The sequence below is a fragment of the Musca autumnalis genome, unplaced genomic scaffold (assembly GCF_047663935.1).
Source record: "Musca autumnalis isolate F117 unplaced genomic scaffold, ASM4766393v1 scaffold_2, whole genome shotgun sequence".
In the NCBI taxonomy this organism is placed as follows: Eukaryota; Metazoa; Arthropoda; class Insecta; order Diptera; family Muscidae; genus Musca; species Musca autumnalis.
In genome coordinates this window covers 4,876,349-4,903,279 of record NW_027411755.1, presented here as the reverse complement: position 1 = coordinate 4,903,279, position 26,931 = coordinate 4,876,349, and the positions used below count along the sequence as shown (strand labels likewise).

Sequence of the window (26,931 nt, the reverse complement as noted above, 5' to 3'; positions counted from 1 at the left end):
TCAAGAGCACTGCGATAACTTTAGGTTTATGATTCCTTGAGTCAACCCTAGCTGTGACTTAGTTTACCTCAGACCTAGGAAAAACTACTCCTAATAGGGCGAATTTGATAATATTTGTATCCGCAGATTAAGTTACGAACCTCATTGTTTCCCCTCGGTTAACTTCCCAAAAAATACATTCAATACTAAAGAAATCCATTTTAGCTTTATACATTTACCTATTTTATTTGTTCAACATTCAATCAGATGTTGATAAAGGAACTTGTCACTGAAACATGTTGCAGAACCCCCTTGGCAACATCTAAAGTCACCACTGCAAATATTTAGAAACATCAAACAAAGTTAACGGCAAGGATACACGTGCTTTATTACAACGGAAGGATACTGTTCTTGTATCAGTCATTGTGGTGCCATTGATGCAATAAAACCATTTGTATAGACCGGACGGACACGCTTCGCTATGAATGCCCGCAATGTTACGTGAACCACTGACAGAGATTTTGAACTTTTGTCAGAGTTTAACCTAAAAACTGAGAGACAGAGAGTAACTGATACTACTACTACTATTGCTAGCAATGACAACTCAGCCAGCCAGTCAGTCACTCACTCGCTGGAGGTGAATTTAGGCTATATCCTTCCTCTTAGTTGTTGTCATTTTCGATTGGTGTGTAATGGATATTTTTGACAATAGAAAACTGCTCTTTTATGCTCTCATTTTATTCAAAATGTTCGACACATTTATTGCTCTCCTCGATAGATGTGGCTGTGGCAGTATTGCTGCTGCTGCTGAGTAGGATTTGTTAAAAGGAAACTGGTGCTGTCGTAAATTTGTGTTTCTTGGCACCATTCAAAGCTGGCCAGAGCTTTGTACGAAAGTGCGTGAATGTGTGAAGTTTAGTTTTCAGTTTACGCTAAGCGAGTTAACACGTGTTTCCCCCAAAAGAAAATAGAAAATAGTCAAAAAGGAAGAAAACAGGAATATCAAGAAATGAAATCATATCTTAAATGTGGAATAATTTGAATAAGAAAAAATTCTCATAAAAATAAAACAAATAAAAATGTAATGAATAATTTATAAAAATTTAAATAAGCCCCCAGATAAAATAAATAAATCTATGAATATCATAAAAATTTATTAAAAAGCCATTTACATTGTTTTTTGCGGGGCATTAAAACGAAAACCCAAACATAAGCGGAAACGGAAATTTCTAGTTTAAATGTGTGCGTGAGTGCGTGTGTGCTTTGAGTATTAACGTGTTAGTGTGGCGCGTGTTCAAAATCTAAAACAGCATAAATAAGTAATTTTGGTCCCACAAAAAATGGCAAACAAATAACTTCATAAAAAGTCCATAAAAATATTTATTACCTTTGATAGCAATATCCTAAACACAGGGATATACATACAAATATCCGTGTATAGAAAAAAAGGTAACTAGAAGAAACTCCTAAGGGGAGTACAACAAGATAAATTCCTGCTTTACTATTACCGCCATCGAAGAATACATTGCCATCCAGACCCTTAGAAAAATAAAATTTTCTTGTGGCCATAAAAATCAAAGTGCAAGTTCAAAACGTCACAAAATAATAAAAGTGCAGCAATAAAAGAATCCGTGTTCTAAAGTATTGAAAAAAAAAACAATTCCAAAAGCCATTTCGATGATAGCACATTAAAGCTATATAAACTAATATAAAAACTGCTATAATTGTCTGTCATTTGCAGTCAAAGAAAGGATTTTTTTTTGATCTTAAATAAAATGCATAGCTGAATGCGGTGTGAGTGTTTCTTAAACTGCAATAAATTTAGACATTGTATTTGGAAAACGAACAAACGAACTTTTAGTGGAAAACTTTTGCTCACATTAAGTGGATTACAAATTTTAACTTGAATTCATATTTTTTGTGGATATATGCTGCAATAAATTATTGGGAACATCATCATGCCAATGTAAGTTTTGTATAAGTTTTAAGAACGTTTATTAAGAATTTTAGATTTTTTAGATTTTCTTTGGGATGATTTCTAAAACACTAGTTTTTACTACATTGTGCAACATCTGAAGCAAATTTGTAGATAAGGACAAGAATAAAATATTTGGTGAAATAATGAACTCGAAAAACTACATTTATTGCCTCAAATTCCTATATATATATATCAAAAATTCCACAATTATTATACATTTCGCACCGTATCTCCAAAACCGTTATTTTTTTCTGAAAAATTTCTTTTGGAAAAATATTCCCTGAAATGTAATACACAACTCTTCAGAACATGTCATTGTTGTAAAATGCCTCTATGCCGTTGTTTTCAGTACATTTTTCAACGACTATTTAATAAAAATGTCAATAATGTGGTGAAATCCGAAATGCGAGAATAAACTGTTGGTGTGAACTGGGTTTGAAATACGTGTTGTAAATGATATGATGCAAGATACCGCTGAAACAACTTGAAGTAAGCATTTTAGAGTTTCAGAATGTTCTAAAGAATTGTTGAGAACTTTATTTGGAAGATTTGTGCTAGAGGTTACTTTGTTCAACTCCCAATAGTTTAGCCGATACTGACCAGAATTTCAGCAATTATGTAAAATTTTCTATATTTTATAGATTTTGATGTCCTAGATGGAGTTATTCTTATGTGATTTTTTCAAAAGATAAGTTCTACTAGTTTAGGGCTACAATATTGTTGAAGACAGCTAGTCCAAATTCCTATTCGTTTCTGAGATAAAGGCCTGATAGATGCAAAAAAGTGTAGATTTAGCCCGGTTTAGATGAGGCCATAAAATCCGAACTGGATCTGACAGGTACCTTTACTACGGTTCACAAAATAAAGGACCAAAAGGACATGAAAGGAATTGAGTTACAAGGATGAAATATTCTACGAAAGGATTCACCATTCGATTTGACTGAAGACGTGTAATCTCAAAACAGCGCTACAATAACGTCAAACAGAGACATAAAGCAATTTTCAAAAAAAAAAAAAATCAAAAAATTCATAACGCGATATCTCACAAACTTGAACTTTGAAGAACATTTCCTTTTGGGTTGACCAAGGGCTTTCATCTCCAAATGCTGTTGCACAATCGCAAAATCGCTCTGATAACACAAAATGCAACTTAGGCTTCGATTGTTTGGGTCTGTGCATTCATAATATTCTCAGTAAAAGTTGTTTGCAGACGAATACCTTAAACTTGTTGCACCGTGTTACGAACGCATTGTTATTTATATATGGACCAGAGATCTTACGTATATTTGCAGTTGGTTGTATGCTTGAAGTTTTATAGGTTTGAGATCTATTCGACTTTGAAGATAGAGTTTGAGGAATTTTATGTTTTTACAATTTTTGTTCTTTAGGTCAAGAGATACAATTTGCCTCGGACGAAATCCGTTTCAGACAATTTGGAGTCGAATTGTTCAGTCTGGCTGGACCACACAATGATTCCCGATTCGATCCAAACTTTGGATCTCGTAACATTTTGTCCACTCCTTCGGGTACCTTTACAAAAAATAAAAAATGTTCTCTAAAATGGTTAACGCGATAATCGGTCCACTCTTCCAAATACATCGCAAACAAAATATCCAAAGCCCAGATTAAAGACAAATATTCCATCGTTTTGGTTTTTAAATAGTGACAAGTTGTATTCTCTGTCCCCATTCCAAAGGTATATTTTTTCAGGATCAAATCCATACATCTTTCGTAAAATGTCTTCCAAGCGTGCATCAAGTTTTAAGAAAATGTCTATTTATCTGACAAAACCTTCGGGTATCTCCTCACAAAAATTCAAAAATGTCGCTTTAGTATAGTTAAAGGGCAGTTTGAACATCGCTTTGAATTTGTTACCGAAGGTTTTCCTTGTGGACATGTATACAGCGATATAATGGTTTTCGTGGGCTTCAAGAATCTTAAAATGACCAACAAAAATTACTGTTTTTAGCCTAAACGTACTCAGGACAGTTTGACATACAATCATGTGTTGTGTTGTTTCCAGTGACTTAAAAAATCACTTTGCTTTCGACGTGGATAATCACGGAGAGAGTGCAGCGATTAAACTGAATTTTTGTATGTCGATAAAGGACCATCCCATAGCACTATGGAAAGCTATTTTAATGAATTCAATGGTGGCCGACAATCGCAAAAAAAAACAAAGGTAGTGAGGGTTGTCCAAAAACGACCGGTGTGCCAGAAAAAAAAATTAAGCCGTGTATGAACGGATAATGCATGATAGCCACTTTATATACCATGAGATGGAGACATCCTTGATAATTTCTTCCACCAACTAACACTCGATGTTGCATGAACACTGGCCGCTAAATGGGGTTTTCTCGTTAGATCTAGCACAATTTGACAATTGCTTTAAAAAAGACTCTTGTCGATTGGTACAAAGAATTTGTGAAAACGATCTCGGTTCTTCACACGACGTCTATAAGATTGTCACAGACGACGATCTATGGATGTATGCGTATGAGCCCGAAACAAAACAACAATCAACCGAGGGGGCATACGAAGGTTAACCATATTCATCGAAAATTGTTTATGGAAGAAGTAATTTGAAACAAATGGTCACCTGTTCCTTTGGCAATACTGACCAAGTGGAGACTATACGGAATGAGCTCCTACGTTGCTCAATTTGAGTGGTGCTTAATTTTGAGTGGTTCTCTTGAGAAATTCGAAAAACGAACAAGAGAATAATAATTGTGCACAATGGCAATGCGAGCTCTCACACATCGATTCAAACCAGCGCCTGTTTGACCGGAGAATATGTGTAATTGATGGGAAATCCACCGTACAGCTCGGACTTGGCCCCCATGATACACCAAAAAAGGCGGGGTTAAAAAGCGTCCCAGAAAAGCGCTTTAACAATTGTTTTGAACGCATGAAAAAGTGTATAAATCATGCTGGAGCATAATTTGAAAAACAATAAAACTATTTTTAATAACACTGTGAACACAAATTTTGGGACAGAGATAATTCCTCTTGGAGATGAAAGGCCTTGGTAAGTATATTAAGATCTCCGAAGGACAGATCCGCCGTGAGTCGAACTTCCGCGTTATGGCGTTATTAAGTTTTTGCTAGAGACCCTGTAAGCCATCAGGAATTAGCGTTATATCTTTGTTCACTGTTGCTTTAGCTTTTTGAGATGACATTTCTTCAGTGAAATCGATGTCCTTTTCGTCCTTTATTTTAAGACCCGTTATAAAAGTACCACAAGATAATGTTTTTCAGCAAAAACTTTATCACACCATAACGCGGAAGTTCGACTCACGGCGGATCTGTCTTTCGGGGTTCTTAATATACTCACCAAGGCCTTTCTTCCCCAAGAGGAATTTTCCGTGGCCCAGACTTTCACCTCCATTTTGTTGCACAGTGTAATAAATATTTGCGTTTTCATTGTTAGGCTAGAAAGTTATCGTTCAATCCTCGTATATCGGAAAACTTCTTCCGGTACTAACACCTCATAAGAGCTTAAAATTTCTACTTCACTGCAGTTTAAGGGCTGTTCGTGGATCAGGGTGCGCCTTAACTAAATTTAAATGAAAGGTGTTTACACCTGGGAAGTTTTTGCCGTTTCTGAAACTACAATATCTATAGATGAGAAAAATCAATTTCTCATTTAGCATTATTTTGTTGTATTTAGCCGCAAATTTTCTATTTAGCATTTTTCTTTAGAATTTTTTAATTATTAATTTAGCATTATTCTATCCACAAAATCCCAAATATTTTAGTACTTTTTTATAAAAAAACTGATAATTTTTAGTTGACTGCACATTTATACATAAAATATGGCAGGAAATGAAAATGTGAGTAAGAAAATAAAATAAAACAAGTAAAAAAATTAGGTTTGGCGGCCGAATTTGTTGTACCCTCCACCATGAACTATTCTGAACTGATATGGAATAATTGGTTTTTCTTTTTGTTATGAAAGCACCAATACCATTATTTTATATGGAGAAGTTTTTTGACCAATTGCGAGCTATAAATATCAAATGACATCCAATTTGGTACGAAAATTTACATCAAAACTTAAAAAACTAAAATCAGTGGTGTCGTTATATGGGGCCACCGAATCGTGGTGAAGAATTTTTTTAACCACTTTGAACACAAATGATACCCTTAGTACCTTAAATCAGCCGGTACCAATTTAGAAGACCTATTCTAAAACCTTGACCTACATATATCCACAACTTTTGGTGGTGACATATGTTGATCACTACGAAGCCTAAATGCAAATTACAGCCAATTTAAACCGAAAATGTATATATAAAAAAATATCTGAATCCGGACCGTATATAGTATATGGAGGCTGTGCCAATACGTGTACCTACAATTTTTAATGGAGAATCTTAAATACCAAATCATAGCTAATTCAGCCTGAAAACGTACACAAAAGTAGCGAAATATGGGGGCTATACCAAAACATGGACCAATATAGTCCATCTTTGAACTTAAGATGCCTGCAAACAAAATACATCTTTCTAAAATTTCAGTGTCCCTATCAATTTTTGTGATTACCACAGATGGACATAAGGGTGGTTTTGAAAAATCGATGTCGGATTTTTTATGCGGCACCCCCCTAAATTTAAAGATTGTCAAAGTTTGGGTACAATCGGAATATGTTAACACCTGCCACTGGTGCCTCAAAGTTTCCATGGGCCCACAGAGGGGAAATTTGTGTTAAAAGTTGATCAAAAGCCCTAGAAAGCTCATTTTTAGTCGGATTGATATAAAATTTTGAACAAAGCATATCTTCTGTACAAGGATTAATCCTATAGAAAATAATGAAAATCGGTCCAGATTTGGATGCAGCTTCCATATATATTCGCATCTGATATGAGATAAAAATGCACCAAAATCACTGAAATTTGACACATGCAACCTGAACTAGCCTAAAAAAAACATTGAGCCAATTTTCAAACAAATCGGTACAGATGTATATATAGTCCCATATACATATATTTCATTCCAAATTTTATTTTTTGAAACTTACTTAAATTAAATTTTTCTCAATTCAAATGAGAAAAGCCGTGAATATTTCTGAATAATGCAAACATATTTGATAGGTGTTGGTTTAGTCTGATAAATAAGAGCCCCGATTATAAGGCGGAACAAAATTTAGTGTGAGTAAACCTGCAATTCCATATAAAAATATTTCATATTTTAGTTGAGAAAAAATTAGATTTTTTCGGAATGGCGCAAATATGCGCAATTTTGTATGATTGAATCTGATATTTGAGACTCAAGCGCATAAAACATTAGAATAAACTATGGTCGGGAAACGACGGGGAAATAGACTTTTTCACTATTGAAATTGTAGTAATCTTAAAAATGTATGTATGTATGTAATCTTGTTCGGAGACTGTACAAAAACCATAAATCTTGAAAACTATAAATTTTCGCGAAAATAATGTCATTTTAATGTTCACCTAATTTCTTAGTTTTCGAAAAATTACTTTTTGTTTTCAGTATGGCTGAGTTCAATCGACTGCTGCATTGGATTGGTTAATCTTACATAGTCGAGGATGGTTAAAGCAAATGTACAAAAGAGTCTCGTTGCCGTTTATAAACATTTTTTTCATAAAAAACGATTTTCATATTTTGAGTCTTGAGCAACTTTAGGCCTATCTTTCCCCTCTGTGGGGCCCTACAAAATTTCAAAATTTTTTGAAAGGATCGCTTGTTTAGCCACAGAAATGAACTGCTAAAATTGTTTCGTGAAAATTCGCCTTTGGCTCCATACAAATTACTGTGGAAACTTTGAGGCCCCAGTGGCACGTGTTAACATATTCCGATTGTACTCAAACGTTGAAAATCTTAAAATCTATCAAAACTAAACACTTAAGATGGTTGCCGCATAAAAAATCCTACATTAATTTTCCTTTGAATTGAAACCATACATCGACTAAGAAGTTTACCCTGATCAAAAAGATATATACTTTATAGCGTCGCAAATGATTATTTTAAAGCGCTTTAAACGGAAAAACAATATATTATTTTTCCTTCGTCAAAAAATACCATTTATGTCACACTTTATGTATTCAGAGTAGGTGTATCAACAGTTTTTTGCATGTTGTTCTTGTTTTTGGATTTTTCTCATCTATAAGCATTGTTGTTGTAGAATCCGTTAAAACTTCGGAGGTGTAAGCGGTTTTCATTTAAAGTTAGTTAAGGCGCACAGTGGATGACATTGTTTTATAAGGAGGCGATACAGTCAGTGCATTGTATAATGGTTTCGGCAGTGGACAAAAAATCGAAAACTTTATGGCGACAAAGTTGATTGTGGATGAAATAAATATTCTCTAAACACATAAAATTTCTAATATCCAGTATTATATTTTTCAGCTTACAGCGGTAATATGCCAAGATAAGTCGAAGAATTTGTGATTTGCATGTGGTGCCTTAACAACTTAAAATACATCCGCAAAGCATTCGTAGTTTATGAGTGAAATTATACAACAATTAAAAAAGATCAGTCGGCTTTGCCGACAGAGATATACACTCAGCCTATGTGAATTGAAACTTTCATCTACGGACAGATCGAATGAATTTAGGGTCTTTTCAGAATTTTGTGGCCCATTTGAACTTACAGACAAAAATGGGGAATAGGATTAAAGTGTTGCGGGGGAGGTACTTGAAGGAATGGACCAACATAGTCCATTATGAAAGTGGATCTTATTTTGGGAGTCATATCTTTTCAAAAGATATCGCACCCACTAGTCATTTCAGTGGGTCATCGTATAACATTTGGACCAGTATGCCAGGAAGCCTGACTGTGTCCACGGTAAACATAATATCGCTGTAAACAGGACCACAACCAATAGCATCGGTATACATTTCCAAAGTATCAGACCCTAATCTGCACTTAAACAAAAATGTTGATGTTTTGCGGGGGAGATACCTTAACGAGAGGACCAATATGTGCCATTTTAGAAGTTAAACTAAATTTGGACAAAATATTAGAAGATCCAAAGTTTGGACCTAATTTGTTACCCTGTTCACGAAAGTGTATGTTGCATACCATTTTGGTGATATTTTTTTAAATTTTGAGGGGAAGAACTGGAAGTTGTGGACCGGTATTGCCCATCTTCGAACTGAAGCTAAGGTTGGACAAAATATAACGAAGGCCAAATTTCGGACCAAATCCGTTGACCAGTTCAAGTGCTATAGTGCGCCCCAGCCACTATACATAGGGATTTTTACAAATTTCGGGCTATTTTTACAGAAAGTATTTACTTGCCCCTGAAAAAACGTGTACCATCGTAAAGGGTTCAGCGAATGCAAGTTGCTTCAACAAAAATCAAAGTGATTAGAGAGCAGGTCTTAAAGTGAACTTAACCGAAATTTTGTGTGGGAGGTACCCGAAGGAGTGGACAAATATAGTCCACATTCGAACCTGATCTATACCTGGTAGATATATTAGGATGTATAAAGTATGGTCCAAATAAGTTACTTCCATCAAGAGTTATTGTGCGCACAATTTTTCCGAACATTTTTGAACTTTTGTGAGGGAGGTACCTGAAGGAGTGGACCGATTGCTTATCTTCGAACTTAAACTAAGATTGGACAAAATATTACGAATGCCAAAAGTTGAACCGAATCGGTAGATCCGTTCGAGAGTTATCTTGCGCTCCAATAACTACACACGGTGTCATTGGGGTTTTTCAACTTTCAGGCTATTTTGTCAGGAAATATGGGCTTGCCACTGATAAAACTTGTACCGTCGTGTGAGGGGCAGTGAATACAAGTTGTTACAACAAAAATCAAAACGATTCGTGCGCACAAATTTTCCGAAAATGTTCGAACTTTTGTGGGGGAGGTACCCGAAGGAGTGGACCGATATGGCCCATTTTCGAACTTAAACTAAGTTTATTACGATACCAAAATTTGGTTTGAATCGGTTGATCCGTTCGAGAGTTATCGTGCGCACCAGCCAGCCAGACGGACGGACATTGCTAAATCGACTCCTGAAACACATTTCGTCCAAACATACTTGGGGTCTAAAACCATTATTTCGATGAGGCACAATTTGCCCGTATGAAAATGTATATTCCCTCGTTAGCATAAATGCTGAGGGTATAAAAATGATAAAGTAAATGTACAATTTCCAAAAAGGAAAATGATAGCTGATGGTATTGACAATGTATTTACCAAAAAACATATCTATCGGGTATGTTCTGTGACACACTTCACCTCTCACTTCACGCCTCAAGTATTTTGTTCACCCAATTTACACTTCCTTATCCTGTATTTTATAGACGGACATGGGTGTACTCTTCTTTCTAAATACCCTAATGAATCTTAGCCCTAAGAAGTTCGCAAAAAGTAGTAGTAAATAGGGTGAACAAAATGCTTGAGTCGTGAAGTGAGAGGTAAAGTGTGTCTCAGAACATACCCGTATAATTCGTTTTCTAAATTCCATAAAAAAATTCTTTGTAAGCTACTTTTTCTGGTATTTCGAGATGATCGCTCTACATTTCCATACAAGTGGGACCACGGTGCATTATCCCAATATGAACTTCTATATCTCAAAACGGTAAAACCAACGAAAATATTATGAAGGTCAATCTTGTAGAGGCGATTTTGTGTGTTTTTTCTCATCTATGAACAGAATCAGAATCCTCAAAAATTATCCAGGTGTAAGCACATGGTGAGACTGAACGAACTAAAATGAACTTAGTTCGTGCTCACCGTGTGAAGATATACGTATTGTTCGGCTGATTTATCGAATATTGGCAATGTGAGTTTTTTCTGGGTACATACTTCTTAACAAATATTAAGAAAGTAATGACAGTTAGTATACGCCTCCATCGCATTTTTAAACATTTTTTCTATTCGTATATCCTTCTCTCTTTGTTTTCTCTTCATCACGTTACGAGCTCATTTGGCTCGGATTAAAAGTAACAAAACCTCGCTACATATGAAGAATACTTAACACTTTAATAATGAATGAAGAAAAGCTAGACAAAGTATAAAGGGATGTATTTTTTTTTTTTACAAAATTTGTTTCCTTACTTTCAAAACTTCTTGTGAAGGCTTTGATGACTGGCTGTCCAAAAGAATTAAAAAAAAAACAGCTAAAGGACATTGCATATGAGAAGTGTTTTTCAATTTACTTTTGGACACTATTCAAAAGCCCTTAATGCATTTCTATTGCTTGTAATGTATTTTTGAAGCCTTACAAAGGATTTTTGTCCATTTTCTCTCTCCCTCTCTATTTAGGATCAAATTTCCTTATAAATCCAAAGACATAAGGAATGAAGAAAAAGTAAACATATAGGTTAGTTTTTTTTTTGTTTGTTTAAGACGATGACGACAAAACGCAACTCATTACCTCAATTCCGTTTCCCCTTTAACAATTTTCTTTACTGGGATGTAATTCTTGGCTAAAGCAGCTCAAATTTTTATTATTTGCAGCACAGCAGGAAAACTGAGTAAGAGAGGCAACAAATGCAAAAAAAGAAACAGGAAAACTAAGAAGGAAGTTACCGGATAACTCCAGGAGCTAAGCATGCAATGATGTTATTTCATTATTCTTGTATGCTTTCGGGGAACGTGTCTGAGGATGTTTTAGCAAAAAAACAAGGAAATTTCATGTCTGTTAGTTTATGAGAATGGTAGTGTGTTTGTGTGTGTGAGTGTTGCTGCATCTAAGTTGTTACTTAGAGACGTGTTCATGGAAAAAAACTTTGTTAAGTTCTTGTTTTGGGTCGTTTTGTTACTTTTGTTGTTGAAGGTGTTACATTAGCCGAGTGCCATGGTTGCTGCAACAAAAATTGTCTTGTTGTCGCCTTTCAGTTTAAGTGTGTCAGTAACCTGAACTTAGTTCCGTATAGTTTTTGTTATTTGTTACTTGCTTATGGTTGCATCCTTTGGCTAGTCTGTGTATGAACAAAAACTCTAATGTTCGATTTTTTTAAGACTGTAAAACATTGGTGTGTTTTTTGTTGTTGGTCTCCATGGTGAACACCAGGAAATGTGTTTTTGGGAGTGAAAATTATCCACAAAAGGTGTGGGTTAAAGTGGATACGAGAATATAATATTTTATGAAAGCATTAGGGATCATACATATTGTAGGAGTAGAAACAGATGATATGTGCTGATGTGTCGTTTATTTATCTCATAAATAATGTTTTTGTTTTGCATAAAAAAGTCCTTGAAACATATTATTTTTTCTCAGTAAATTCTGGTATCTCAGTTAGTCCTTAAAAAATATTTTTTAAAAATCCACGCTGGTGTCTCTGTTCGTCCTTGAAAAAATGTTCTTTAAAAATCCACGCTGGTGTCTAAGTTGGTTCTCGAAAAAATATTCTTTCAAAATCCACGCTGAGTTGGTTTTTGAACAAGTATTCTTTCAAAATCCAGGCTGGTGTCTGAGTTGGTCCTTGCACAAGTATTCTTTCAAAATCCACGCTGAGTTGGTTTTTGAACAAGTATTCTTTCAAAATCCAGGCTGGTGTCTGAGTTGGTCCTTGAACAAGTATTCTTTCAAAATTCAGCTGAGTTGGTCCTTGAACAAGTATTCTTTCAAATTCCACGCTGAGTTGGTCCTTGAACAAGTATTCTTTCAAAATCCACGCTGAGTTGGTCCTTGAACAAGCATTCTTGCAAAATCCACGCTGAGTTGGCTTGTGTCTCAGTTGGTCCTTGAAAGTATTTTTTAAAAATCTACGCTTTTGTTTTTGTTAGTCCTTACAATTTTTTTTTTAGAAATCCACTATTTTTTTCTCAATTAGTCCTTAAAAATATTCTTTAAAAATCCACGCTTTTGTCTCAGTTAGTTGCTGACAAAATATTTTTTTAAAAATTCACGCTTTTGTCTGAGTTGGTCCTTGAAAAATATTCTTTAAAAATCCACGCTTGTGTCTCGGGAGGTCTTTGAAAAAAATATTATTTAAAATCCACGCTTGTGTCTGAGTTGGTCCTTGAAAAAATATTATTTAAAAATCAACGTTTGTGTCTCACTTGATCCTTGAAGAAATATTTTTTTAAAAATCCACGAGGGTGTCTTAGTTGGTCCTTGAAAAAATATTCTTTAAAAATCAACGCTTGTGTCCCAGTTGGTCCTTTAAAACCTATTCTTTAAAAGTCCACGAGTGTGTCTCCGTTGGTCCTTGAAAAAATATTATTTTAAAATCCCCGTTTGGGTCTCAGTTGGTCCTTGAAAAAATATTATTTAAAAATCTACGCTTGTGTCTCTGTTGGTTTTTGAAAATATTCTTTAAATATCCACACTTGTATCTCGGTTGGTCCTTGAAAATATTCTTTAAATATCCACGCTTGTATCTCGGTTGGTCCTTGAATATATTCTTTAAATATCCACGCTTGTATCTCGGTTGGTCCTTGAAAATATTCTTTAAATATCCACGCTTGTGTTTCAGTAGGTCCTTCAAAAAATATTCTTTAAAATCCCACGCTTGTGTCTCAATTGGTCCTTGAAAAAATATTTCCAAGCTTGTGTCTTAATTGGTGCTTGAAAAAATATTCCTTAAATATCCACGCTTGTACTTGAAAAATATTCTTTAAAAATCTACGCTTGTGTCTCAGTTGGTCATGAAAAATATATTTTAAAAATCCACGCATGTGTCCCAGTTGTTCCTCTGAAAATTATTGTTAAAAAATCCACGATTGTGTCTCAGTAAGTCGTTGAAAAATATTGATGCCTTAATATTCTTTATATTAATCAACAATATTTTTTATTGTAGGATTGAAAGCCATGTTTGATCTATTGCTGCAATCCTTCGCCCATTTTGAATAATCCCAAAAATGTCCATTGTAATATCTTCGTCTAGCCCAATCGATGGGATGTTGTTGATATTGACCCCTTATATATATTTCCGTACAAATGAATATGTTTGTCTATATTTGAACATACATAGTCTTTTGTGTTGTGTAACCGTGTAGGTGGCAACCTTATCTTGTAAAGACTATTATTACTGTCACTCCTTATGGTTTACACCGAAGTTTATTTGTAGCTCTGTTCCTTTACGTGCAAGAATCTTCAATTTTTACCACTTTTTACTCGATAAGCGTTCCTTTACTTCCGACACAATACAATTCATATGGGAGCAGTTTACAACTTTTACCACTTTTGCCGGTTTTACCATTTTCAAAAGTAAAGGAACAGGCCATGTGTTGTCTTTGTTGAAGGCACACCTCTATGCTTTGCCGGTACCACAACTACAAACATACACGACCCTAAAGACGAGCTAACAAATACAAGTATTTACGGAAAACCCACACTTACATTTGTAAAATACCTGTGGTGACCTTTGTCGTAGATGCGCCCTAAAGAATTGACCAACATCTGCGGGGTTATCTTTATTTTCCCAGTTACTAAGGGTAACCGTTAAGCAAAAACAAATCTAATTAAGTGTCATATATTCTTGTTGTAAACATTGGCAATGACATTTCATGGGGACTATGGACAATAAAAGGACTTAAGGAGGATATAGGATGTATATTGTGGCAGGGCACACTTCGTGTTTTAAAGCTCAACAGGTATTATCTTTATTAGCTGTTTGCTAAAATGCAAATGAAAATTGTGATACCATGCAATTCACAATGAATTTGGAAAATATATTTCCACACAAGAGAACTGCGGGTAAAGGATAAATAAACCATATTAAGCATTTGCCACAAATTTAAAACCAAATGGATTATTGGATTATTTTATGATTTGATTTATTTACGCCCATCATAAGACTTTAATACCAAATCGCCTCTGGATAATTTCCTCAGAAAACCATAGTCCTTTTGTATTCATCACACAATTCATTGAATTCCTTTATTATTAGCTAAATATTTACCTTAATTTTATAATATTTATGGTAAACAATAACACCGACCAGCATTAGTTTGTGGTGGCAATCAAAGTGAAAGTGTAGATCGTAATTATTTGACGCACATGCACACAGACACAAACACAGTGGCAGATGTATGTGCATACAATAATTATATGAATTAATACCAACAAAGCCACAATAACAGAGGCAAATATAATAATAACAAAAACAAACAAACGCATACATATAAATGTGTGAGTCCACACAATTATAGTCAATGGCTGGATAATAATGATATTTTCACATACTTAATAATATACAATCTCTAAACCATTCAAGTTGAAAATATATTTACCTTAACATATGAAATGCTATAGCAATAAGATGGGTTCACATTGTTCAAGAGCCTATTAACGAACATTTTGAAAAATATTAAAATCGACAAATCTGAATGTTGATTACACAGTCTATACAGTCGGACACTCAGCCCAAACTAGTTAGCCCTGACTATTTAGTTTGCTGTGAAATACATTATTGTGACATAAAATATAAAGGAAATCAAATCACAATAATGAACAATCTATTATGTTTGTTGTGAAAAGTTGTTAACAGAACTCTGAATGGCCGACCTTCTGTAGGCCTTGGTTGATTGAGTCTGAAATAATAGGTATTTCATCTTGGTATGTATGTATACAGATTTGTTACCGAACACTTTAATATATCAGTATTTAGTAATGGGTTCATCGACACCGGATTGCCCTGAAGCACACAACATCAGTGGAAAATCCAGAACCAATATATATTTGCTCTGTTTGGCACATCCGCACCCACCACATTCAGATGCAATACTCGTATACTGCGGAAGTGGGTGTATCTCAGAACTCGTCCATGTGAGCGACTGCGACAGGGACTACTCTGTTACATGATGCGTAAACACAGCACTATGTATATTGCCGTCGTTTTCATAAGAATACGAAACTCCCCCGTAGTCCTCTCCAACAGGAAACGAAATCGCAGCACTTAACCCTCCGTGATGCACATGTATCTAGCCAGATTTTTTACGAATTCAACTGTGATTTAAATATATTTCTAATTTAGCTAGGGGCTTGATTCTCCAGGTACCCTCTACAAATATTGTAAGGTATCGTTCTAAAAAAAACATTAAAAAAAACAACAAACAAAATTTATGTAGATTTTTTATCTATACATCGTATCTGACCAGATACACACTCAGTTTGTATGAAGAGTTCTGCACTTTATTGATATATGTATTCCTAACGAAATGAGAAAGGACCGTTCTCGTCCTGTTTTGTCATCGCTATTTGGATTCCCCGAAAATTTCGTATCAATTTGCAGCTACGTGCCAAAAAAAAAAAAATAAATGTGTGAACCTAATTTCGACAGTTCGTTTTACGAAACATTGTGAGGGGGAAGTAATGAAGCAATTATCTTTTACACGGGTTAAGCATGTACTAAGAACAAAAAAAGAGAAAATATATATCTGGCTGGCGTGATAACAATATAACAATATAATATTATCACTAAAATAGCATATTTTTCAATTAAATGTACTAAAATACATACTGTATCTGGCCAGATACATGCGCTACGTACGCGACTATCGGAACATGTGCATGACGGAGGGTTAACAGATGTTGTTCCAATCCTTGTGAATGCATCCTTTTTGCATTTTAATTGCAAGGGATTTCGGCGTAAGATCTAGAAAATGGTGGACTTCATTATAAGTCAGAAGAATATCATGGTCGCGGCCGTGTAAGATACCAAGCTCAACACCGACTGCGGTCTACAACTTACTGAGAAAGGATGGCAGAAATAGAGGTGGAGGACTATATATATTTCGAGTGAGCCTGGTTCTGATGACCCGTACATTAAATGTATGGGGGTAGCAGTCAGGTGTGGAATTGTCGAGTTAGAGTTGCTTAACGTATATATCCTCCCGATAAATAACTTTACTCCACCTTATATGTACATCATTATTAGCCCTCTTTTGGAAGATCATAACTGACTGGTCATGAGTTGTGACTGTAATGCTCATCATGATTCTGACATTCGGATCTAGCTAATTACCAGAAGGGTATAGATGGGGGAGTAGATACAACTAAGAAAGCTGATAAGTCCAGTCTAGGAACTCTACTCCGAAGAAGGGGTTGTTTCTGTGTAAGGCCACTATTGATAGCGCACTATTATTACGCCCATAAAAAGAAAAGTATGTCGCATAGTGTTACCGCAGTGGACAAAAATCGAAAAACGTGATGTTTACTTTTATATGTGTTTATGTTTCTTTCTTACATTTAGATTAAATGAATCTGAAACAATTTTGTCGATTTGTGCATTCATAATGAAGTTACAACTCTTTAAATATGAAAATTATTTCCCAGGTAATCTAAAGCGATAATCATGTGCAAATTTGACGACCTTTAAAATAACTATTTCCGAAAATTTTATTGATAATATTTAATGTTTTGGATGTGGATTTGATGGGTCGGCTATAAATATAAAATTTTAGTACAATAAGTTGACGTCAACTGGACATGGGCAAAGTACCGTTATCAAGAATTAACAATTTAAATTTGATAAAAAATATAAATTCTTAATATTTCATAGAGTATATCTTTTGATTGCCACCTATTACCACCTTGGCTCTTGGTTTCCGTTAATTGGACATCTTTTCCGAAGCGAGATGTGTAAAAACTTTCTGCTCATCCCTGCAACCCTTTGAGATATATCAATATTTAAATGAATGATCAATTTGATATTAATGAAAAAGTATACATTTTCTTTAATTTAATGACGGTCCTGAGGCTTCATTTTCATGTATTTCATACACTAAACACGCAATGCATCTCAAATATTGATGAAATTTGGAAAATGTGACGTAACTATTCGTAATTGGTAGAACAAAATTGTGTATGTTATGTAAAACTTTCTGGAACATGTGTATCCAATTCCATCCATATCTTAACAGGTTTCTATATCCAAATCTGAACCTATTTTTGTGAAAATCGTTAAAACTTCTCAGTGACCTAAGGAAATAACGCATAGTAAATTTGAAGGCCATTCGATCAAAATTGACCGAGCAAAATCGGGGAAAGATATATATGTGGGACTATAAAATGAAAAATGGAAAAGCGGCAAGGGTGGATTGCATTTACCCAAAGTTCATTAAGCATAGTGGTCCCTGTACCAGATTCTACACTTATATCCTTCACGCAGGCCATATCCCGGGCCTCTTTAGAAGTCAAAAGTCATTGCCCTTCTCAAACCAGGCAAGAACCCCGCTGAAACTTCGAGTTACCGACCGATTGTCCTCCTCTCAGTGTGCCTAGAATGGATGAAGAAATAGAGAAGTTATCCCACTTGATCAAGCTGGATTTAGACAAGGTAGGAACTGCACCGACCAAGTACTAGCGTTAACAAATTTCATAGAAAATGCTTTCGACCAGATGCAAAAACAGCCGTGTCATTCGTCGATCTGTCGGCTGCCTATGACACAGTATGGAAAAAAGGACTCCTGCTAAAATTAAATAAGATCATTCCGTGCAGTAGAATTTGCAATATTAGATCAGCTCTCCTCAGCGACCGCCTCTTCACTGTTCATCTAAACAACAACCATAGCAGAACGATAAAACTCAACAACGGCTTGCCACAGGGCTCAGTACTAGCTCCTACACTCTTCCGTAGATGGAGACTAAAACCCAGACTATCGAAAACCGAAGTGTGTTACTTCCACCTCACGCATATTGATGCAGGCAAAAAAAACTAACAGCTCGCTTCAATGGGTCTGTTCTCTCCCACAACTTCAATCCAAAATACCTGGGTATAACCCTTGACAAAAAAACATCATCCAGAAACTCGCAGGAACGAATTGGGATGCCTCGGCCAATTGCCTTCGAACATCTGCCTTGTCTCTTGTATACTCAACAGCCATATACGGAGCACATGTGTGGCTCAACAGTCATCACGTAAAACGAATTGGCACCCAGCTAAACTCCACCGTGAGACTGATAACAGGGACACTAAAATCAACACCGACAGAATGGCTTCCAAGTTATCAAATTGTCAACCTCTAAACTTAAGAAGAATATAGCAAAATCGCCGAAAATGCTAGTATCCCCCTCAATCTAGATCTATCAATAGCATATAAATCAAGCCTGAAATCCTGAAAAACGCCTTTGTTACTAGCTAAACAGCTGCACAGCGAAAATTTAAATACCCAGACCGCTTGGCAATCGCAGTGAAACTCCTTGGTTAGCAGCAGTCCTCTTTTCAGCCCACAAAACAGAATAAACTGAATTTGATCTACCACGCAAACAATGGTGTAATTTAAATCGCCTCCGCTCTTCCACTATGGAAAACCCACACAGATGATCTGAAGAGGTGCTCTAGTTATTTTAATCGACAATATGTCTATGATTCAGGGGAGGGACTTAACAAAGCGGAAGAATACTACGTCGAATTTCTCTTCGTGCCGAGGAGGAACCATAACAATTTACAATGGATGATATTGCAAATGTCACTAGAAAAGCAAAATCATCCAAAGCATTAGGGCCTGGTGGTATATCCATGGTAATATTAAAATAGCTGGATGAGTTGGTAATTGATTATCTCATCATAGTTCTCAACCTGTCACAGGCAACCCACGTTGTGACCGAAACGTGGAAAATGGGCAGGGTGATCGACTTATCAAAAGCCTTTGATACTGTAAAGCACTCCACGCTGTTTGAGGACATTTAGCACAGTACTCTTCGGCTAATTTTGAAACGTTTGATAATCAAATATGTGTTTGGAGACAAGACGTCGAAACCACGTACACTAAAACAGGGGGTTCAACGGTTTATTCTTTACTTGAACTCTTATTTGATCGTTCCTACCGCCTTTTTCTGCGCGGGGAATATGTAAATATCAGCCGATAAATATGCAGGCACTCTGTCCTGGTCGATGGTAGCAGAATTCCGACCACGCAATTACCCTAAAATTCTAGGGATCATATTCAACTGTGTGTTTACGTCATCTTCGCACGACACTGCTATCTGAGACAAGCTATGATGTAGGACCAAATCCTCAAGTCTCTAGACGGCAGCACTTGGGCTATGCGGGGCCAATGTGGTACTCTAATATCATAGAGATACGCAAGTCGACTTTCGATTAATCGATTTTGGATCTTAATTAATACATTTTATTACCGACGGAGGGTGTCGTGTGTAAGAAAATCAAAAGTCGAAAACGAAAAGCCCTCTTTTCGATTATCTCGATAAACAAAAGTCAACATCGATTTTTAGACTTTTAAACCAAAAAGACGAATAAAATCGAAGTCGACTTTTGGTTATAGAGATAATCGAAAAGTAGACATTTCATAGTCGACCTTCGATTTAAATCGACTTAATTATTCTTAAAAATCTACTTAAGAATCAAAAGATCGAAAAGTAGATTTCCAGATTCAATAGATTATAACTGCAACACGATTGTGCGATATTCAGAACGCCGTCATGGGAACTGCAACACGGTACTTCCCCATGTCATCAGTGGACCACCTGCAAGAAGAGATAAAGATTCTTCCTGTACAACAACATAATGGCATATACTCTCGTTGCAGTACTTCTTCGAGTATTACCGTAAAAATCATTCCAATAATCATATGGTGGATAGGACCCCCGTGGGCGGGTAACAGTGACAGTGAAGATATTTATGATCTAGAGAGAGAACCCCTAGATCAGCAAGCCTATGGAAATGGTCTGAACGGCTTTCACACAGTCGCAAATGCCACGAACAACTGTCGTGTGAAGGTAGTCCTCATCTATGTCAGTTGAAGAACATCAGCTGCCACGACAAACCAGAGTAGTTTTGGCTCAACTATGTTCTGGATGGTGCAGTCGTCGATATTCATCTAAGTCAAAGGTTCATGACACTGTACAAAACATCTGCCCAGCATGCGGTACAGATCAGCATGACATACTGCATTCCCAAACCTACTCAGCTAACTCCTGTAGCTTTGTGGCAACAATACATCGAAACAGCCATATTGCTAAACCTGGAGATAGGGCCAGAACCAGATTAGGCAGGAAAAAAAACATATTAACAACGGCATAATTTCAAACTTCATTAGTAACATCGACGAAGAACTTGGTGGAGATTAGTACAGTAATCGACGGCTTTGGCGAGACGATTAAACCGAAGAACGTACATTTGGTTTTGGTGAACAAATGAACTGAACACTGCCACTTTCCGGTATGAATTACAAATCACTTACCCACCTGCTACTCCCCCATATGCAAAGACTGTTCTAGCATCCTCAATCGAGGATATTCTGCAATGATCAAGCGAAAAGGGAATCGATTCGCAAATTCATATACACATATACAAACAGACGCATGAATGTAAACAACAAATGGGCAAAGGTACTAAATACGAAAGGGAGAGAGAGCGAGAGTAGAAGGGGTATAATGAAAGACGTCACAATGTACAATAGTAATTAAGCTATAACCGAATAATCAAAACAAATGTGGGAGAGAATACAACAAAAACAATAGCAAAACAAATATGGCAAATCGTGACTCAGCGATAATTTCATGAGTGTAGTAAATTATATATAGAGATGGTATTTACCGGGTATTTATCCAGCCAAATTTTGTCAGCCAACGTCAAGTGGTTCGACAGTTAATGAGTTTTTACCCACATTTGGGTAAATACTCGAAATCGGGGTACCCTTATATGGGGGCTATTAGAAAACGTGGACCTATGTTGACAAATTTTTGCAAGGATATTTTCTATATATTGAGAACTCACTGTGCCAAATTTCAGCCACTATGATTGTACAATGAGGCAAATAGGCAAAAAAATACCTTAAATCGGGAGGTACGGTTATATGGGGGATATATCAAAACATGGATCCAGAGACCCCATTTTCAATGCTAGATATTCTCTTGACATAAGTAAGATTTATGCCAAGTTTTGTCAGCCTACGTCAAGTGGTTCGGCAGTTAAAGAGTTTTTACCCAACATTTGGGTAAATATTCGGGTATTTACCCAAGTATTTACCCACTTGTTTAAAGTATTGTAAAACTATCCATTTTGAATCGATTTCATAACCTAAACCGAGAAATAGGGTATAAGATGTTGTATTAGCGATTCAATATAGTAAATACCCAAATAAATACCCACAAATGGGTATTTACCCGGTATTTACCCAATTTACCGGGTATTTACCCATTGGGTATTTACCCACTGTCTATCTCTAATTATATACAGTAGTTGTTGTTGTAAAACTAATTCAAATGATGTAACTGCTTACCTAAAATTTATGTAAAAATCAAAATTTTAAACTTACGGAACTTTATCTATAATCCACCAGTTATTTCCCTAACAATATTTTTTTGGCTTTTTTGTCGACTTGGAGTGCCCATAGAATGAAAATAATGGGTTAATATGAAGTGACGACTACCAGAAAACCCACTTATTTCTCTCAGTGTCCATTCAAGTATAAACTGCGAACTTGATTTATTACACAACAACAACATTTATTGATGCATTGTGTGTTCCTCTTTTTTGTTTGCTCTTTATAATGAACTAAATACCCGATGATAATATTATTCTATATTCATTCTATAATTTCTATGCATTGATCTATGTGTGTGTGTGCAATTGCTGCATTGCTTCATTCATTCATCATCGATGATGCTACACAAATGACCGATGATAATGAATAATAATCATATTTGCATAATTTCCGAATTGTTTAAACTAATTATTCCCACAATCCATATCAGAAAATAAAACATCAGGCACATGGACGTACACAAACAAAAATAGTATTTGATGTGGATTTTAGCGATTAATTTTATTTGATTTCATTTTTCATTTGATAATGATGTTGATTTCTTGGCATTGCACACAAACACACCCACACATACATACAGTCTGTCGCAAAAGTTAGTATACACCGTTGAAACCAAAATGTATTTGGGATAAAAAGCACAATAACTTATTGAAAACAACAAACAATTAGTTTTATTTGAGAGACACGAAGGTCGTCTTCGGTAATAACAATTAATAGTGCGCAATATTTGCATACATTAGCAAATCCAAAAAAGACCAAAATTTATATCGCAAAAGTTAGTATACAGCGGAGAATCCCCGTGGAACTGTTTAAAAAATTATTGATATTTTTGAACAAAATGAAACTAAATCTCTACTTAAGATCATAAAGAGAATATTAATTGGTCTTAATGGCAGTTATAGTACTTATAGTGACAAGTCCAACGTACATCGGACCGTAAAATACACAAAAATTGGTCATCTACAAATACAACAACTGTAGCGACAAAATTCCGGGTGTTATGTCCTGTTTATGAATTTTAAAGCCATGAAATGATCTTGATCGAGTTTCGACTTGTCGTTTTTGAAGGAAACCCATATTTTGGGGCCATTGTCCTTTTGAAACATGTAATAATCCTTAATCCTTACACATACGGACTTTTCTTTTCAGTTAATTTTCTCACAAATGATGTCCCTTTTCACATTCTCACCAAATATAAATAGTAGGAGAACCTCAAGTTCTGGTGTAAGCCCTACAGTGATACTTCACCACCACAGAAGGATATGATAGCTAATTTAAAATTTTAATACAGAGCTTTCTCTGCTGTTATAACGCATGGATTGTGCAAAAACGTTCTGAATAAACTGTGTTCGCTTCACTTAGGACCAAAATACAACTAAATGGATCAGTTAGAAGTAGCTCATTAGACATTAGTAGTACATTAGACACTATGGACACGAGAAGCATGTCCGATACTGCTAAAAGGCCGGTAGGACATTATAACTGTAGGGCTTACAACAAATCTTGAGGTTCTCCTACTATTTACTTTTGTTGGGAATATGAAAAGGGGCAACATTTGTGAGAAAACTAACTCAAAAGGAAAGTCTTTATGTGTAAGGATTAAGGATTATTACATGTTTCAAAAGGACAATGGCCTCAAAAGTATGGGCTTCCTTCAAGAAATCCCCGTTTTTTCAAACAGGACAAGTCGAAACTCAATCAAAATCACCCCTTATTGAAACTTTAGAGCTTTTCTTAGCATTTCATGGCTTTAGAATTCATAAACAGGACATAACACCCAGAATTTTGTCGCTACAGTTGTTGTATTTGTAGATGACCAATTTTTGTGGATTTTACGATACAGTGTACGTTGTACTTGTCACTATAAGTACTATAACTGCCATTAAAACCAATTAATATACTCTTTATGATCTTAAGTACAGAGGATTCTCCGTTGTATACTAACTTTTGCGACATAAATTTTGGTATTTTTGGGATTCGAACCGTACATTTGCTTATGTATGCAAATATTGCGCACTTTTAATTGTTATTACGGAAGACAACCTTCTTGTCTATCAAATAAAACTAATTGTTTGTTGTTTTCAATAAGTTCTAGTGATATTTATCCCTAATACATTTTGGTTTTAACGGTGTATACTAACTTTTGCGACAGACTGTACATACAACATAACAATATGCATCAATGAACTGGAAGGAAAGCAAAGCCATTCGTCATTGGTCAAGTGCTTTAGATATGAATAAATAAATTCTATAAAAACAAAAAGAATCTTATTTTTGATAATAATAATCAAAAATTATGCATGCACAATTTGCAAAATTAAAATCCCATTATACGAATATCTTTAAAGTTTGAGAACTGTTGTTTGGAATTTGTATTTTGTTCATATATTTTTGAGTCTTTTTCTTTTTGGGAACAAGTGGACCATAAACAATCTGATGGCCATAAATCATTTAAATGTCTGTCTGATTGTAATTCATGAGATTTCTTTAAATTGCAAATGTTATTTTAATTTTGTGCTTGTCCTCCTTTTTCGCTCTCCCTCTCACCTTTCTAAAGTGCAAGTGAAAGTTTTCATTAGGAATGGGGCAAAGCAGTTACTTGACGACCTTGAAATGCGTAGACACACGCTTTTGTTTTAAGATCCCATCTTCTTCTCCCATTTTGGTGTATTATCTTCCGTCCTTTGTTATTTTGCCAATATTATCTTTCTTGTAATATATTCTGTTGTTGTTTTTTTCTTCTTATATTGTTTCAATTCCACTCTGGCTGAGCATGTTGTTTGTAAAACAAATTTATTATTTCAAATGTCTATTTTCTCTACTTTTCTCGGAAACAGTAACAACAGCACATAAATAAATACCAACTTACCTTTGTACTCGGTGGATAAGGAGTTAGGTGTGTAGGTAGATGAATGTTCATTGTTTCACTTGACAACTGCTAAAATATTGCAATATTTTCTGTAAAGAGACAGGTGAAAGAGAAATAAAGCTTAGTTTTAGCAGGATATACTATAATATTCATGGATTGTTTGCAATTGTCAGTCGTCAATGTATTTGTATGCGGTGACGGTTTCCATTCTTGAGATTTCAAAACTCAATTTCAATGATTTTATATTCGTATATTTTTAGTATAACCGAAATAAAGCAGACAAATACAACAGGAAATTCAATTATTAGGTTTTTGTTGTTGTTGTGACAGCTTATGATATGTTTGTATGTTCGTTTTTAGCTTAATCTGTTTCTGGCTCTATCTACAGGTCTAGGAATGTGACTGCTTCGATGGGTTGTAATCATAAAGCCGCTGGAGTTAGTTGAGTAGGTTTGGCAGGGCAGTTTAAAATGTAAAAAGTTCTTTTGTATGGTGTTATCAACCCTTGCTCTATAGGAATTTAGACGGCTGCACCATCACAAACGTGGTTGAGCACACGATATAAAATAGGACGCGCGATATCTCATAAACGGAGCTACCGATTTGATGCAAACCTGAATCTCGAAGTTTTTTGTCCAAACATCGTTTATGTTCAGAAGTAGGCCTATCGGTCCACTCCTTGGGGTCCTATTCACACAAATGTTCCACACAATTGTTTAATAGTGGTTAAGATTCTTTTCGATGATCATTTGGAAATTTTTACGGAAGGTACTCCTAGTAACCCTATTTACTGCGATATTATGTTTTTCGTTGGCAAATCTATGTTTCCTGATATAATGGTCCAAAAGCTCTAAATTATATGGCGATCAACTTAAATGACTGGTAGGGGCGATATCAATCGAGAGGAATGACTCCCAAAACAAGAAACACTTCCAAAATGGACTATATCGGTCCATTTCTTTAGGTACATCCCACGCAAAACGTTTGAGCTTTTATCCTAATCTATATTTTTGAACTTGCCAATCATACGCCCAAAATACTGAAAACCCCCTAAATACATAAAAGTATTTCAATTCACACAGGCTGAGGGTATATCTCTATCGGCAAAACCGACTGCTCCTTTTTTACTTGTTTGTCGTGACAGCTGATATTCTTCAGCTACGATAGACGGCGGATGTACTCCGTGGACCTCATTCACACGCTAGTTATTTATGGCATCTGCAACTGCATATTTGTGAAAGGTTTCTCTAATGTAACGTTGGGCCTCCTTCCCAAGATCATAAAGATCCCTCCTGACTTGCATGGTTGGGAATGTGCTATTCACCATACGGTGCACACAGATATGGAATATCGTTGAAGAATGAACATTCTGAAAGTAAAATAGAGTATTACCGATATTTAGGGTATTAATGGCACCAACTATAAGGTTATTCCAACTATACATATTTTTGCATATTTACAATACATTGTTTTACTGTCAGAATGTGCTTTCTTCAACAATATTTCTTCTCTGAGTGTGACTAGGATGACTCTCACGGTAATACCCGAACAAACAATGTAACGAGACCCTTTATATTGTTGCCGTACGGGAAGAATATTCGTCTGCTCGTGCAGATGGTCCACTGGTGATATGAGAAGGCACCTTGTAGCAATTCTCAGGCCGGCGTTCTGACAGGTTTAATTATCACTCGTCACGTTGCACCTATCTTCGCAGACTACACTGGAGCAGCCTAGCTTACCACAGACCGACATATCGCGTATTATGTGATCAACAAGGTCCCTTTTGTCTGCTGCCGGTTATGGAATTGAAGACCTTGTTCCTTAATCTCAGCTTATCGCAGATAGTTGTGGCATACGCGGACGTAGTGAACATACTGTCGAATGTGACCCCAGGAATATTGTGGTAGTTACTGGTCCGATTCTGTTATCATCGACTAAC

At 35.7% G+C, this 26,931-nt stretch overlaps 1 protein-coding gene across 2 annotated transcripts in view; it reads left to right on the top strand.

The window, feature by feature from the left end:
- The first annotated feature begins 401 nt into the window (after positions 1 to 401).
- The window catches only part of LOC141393541 (ADAMTS-like protein 1), a 115,311-nt gene continuing 88,781 nt past the window's right edge, over positions 402 to 26,931 (top strand). For both annotated transcript variants that reach the window (XM_073966623.1, XM_073966622.1), the window contains exon 1: positions 402 to 1,945. In XM_073966623.1, the coding sequence (XP_073822724.1) occupies positions 1,938 to 1,945 (8 nt within the window). In that variant the 5' untranslated portion in view covers positions 402 to 1,937. The remainder of the gene's footprint in view (positions 1,946 to 26,931) is intronic.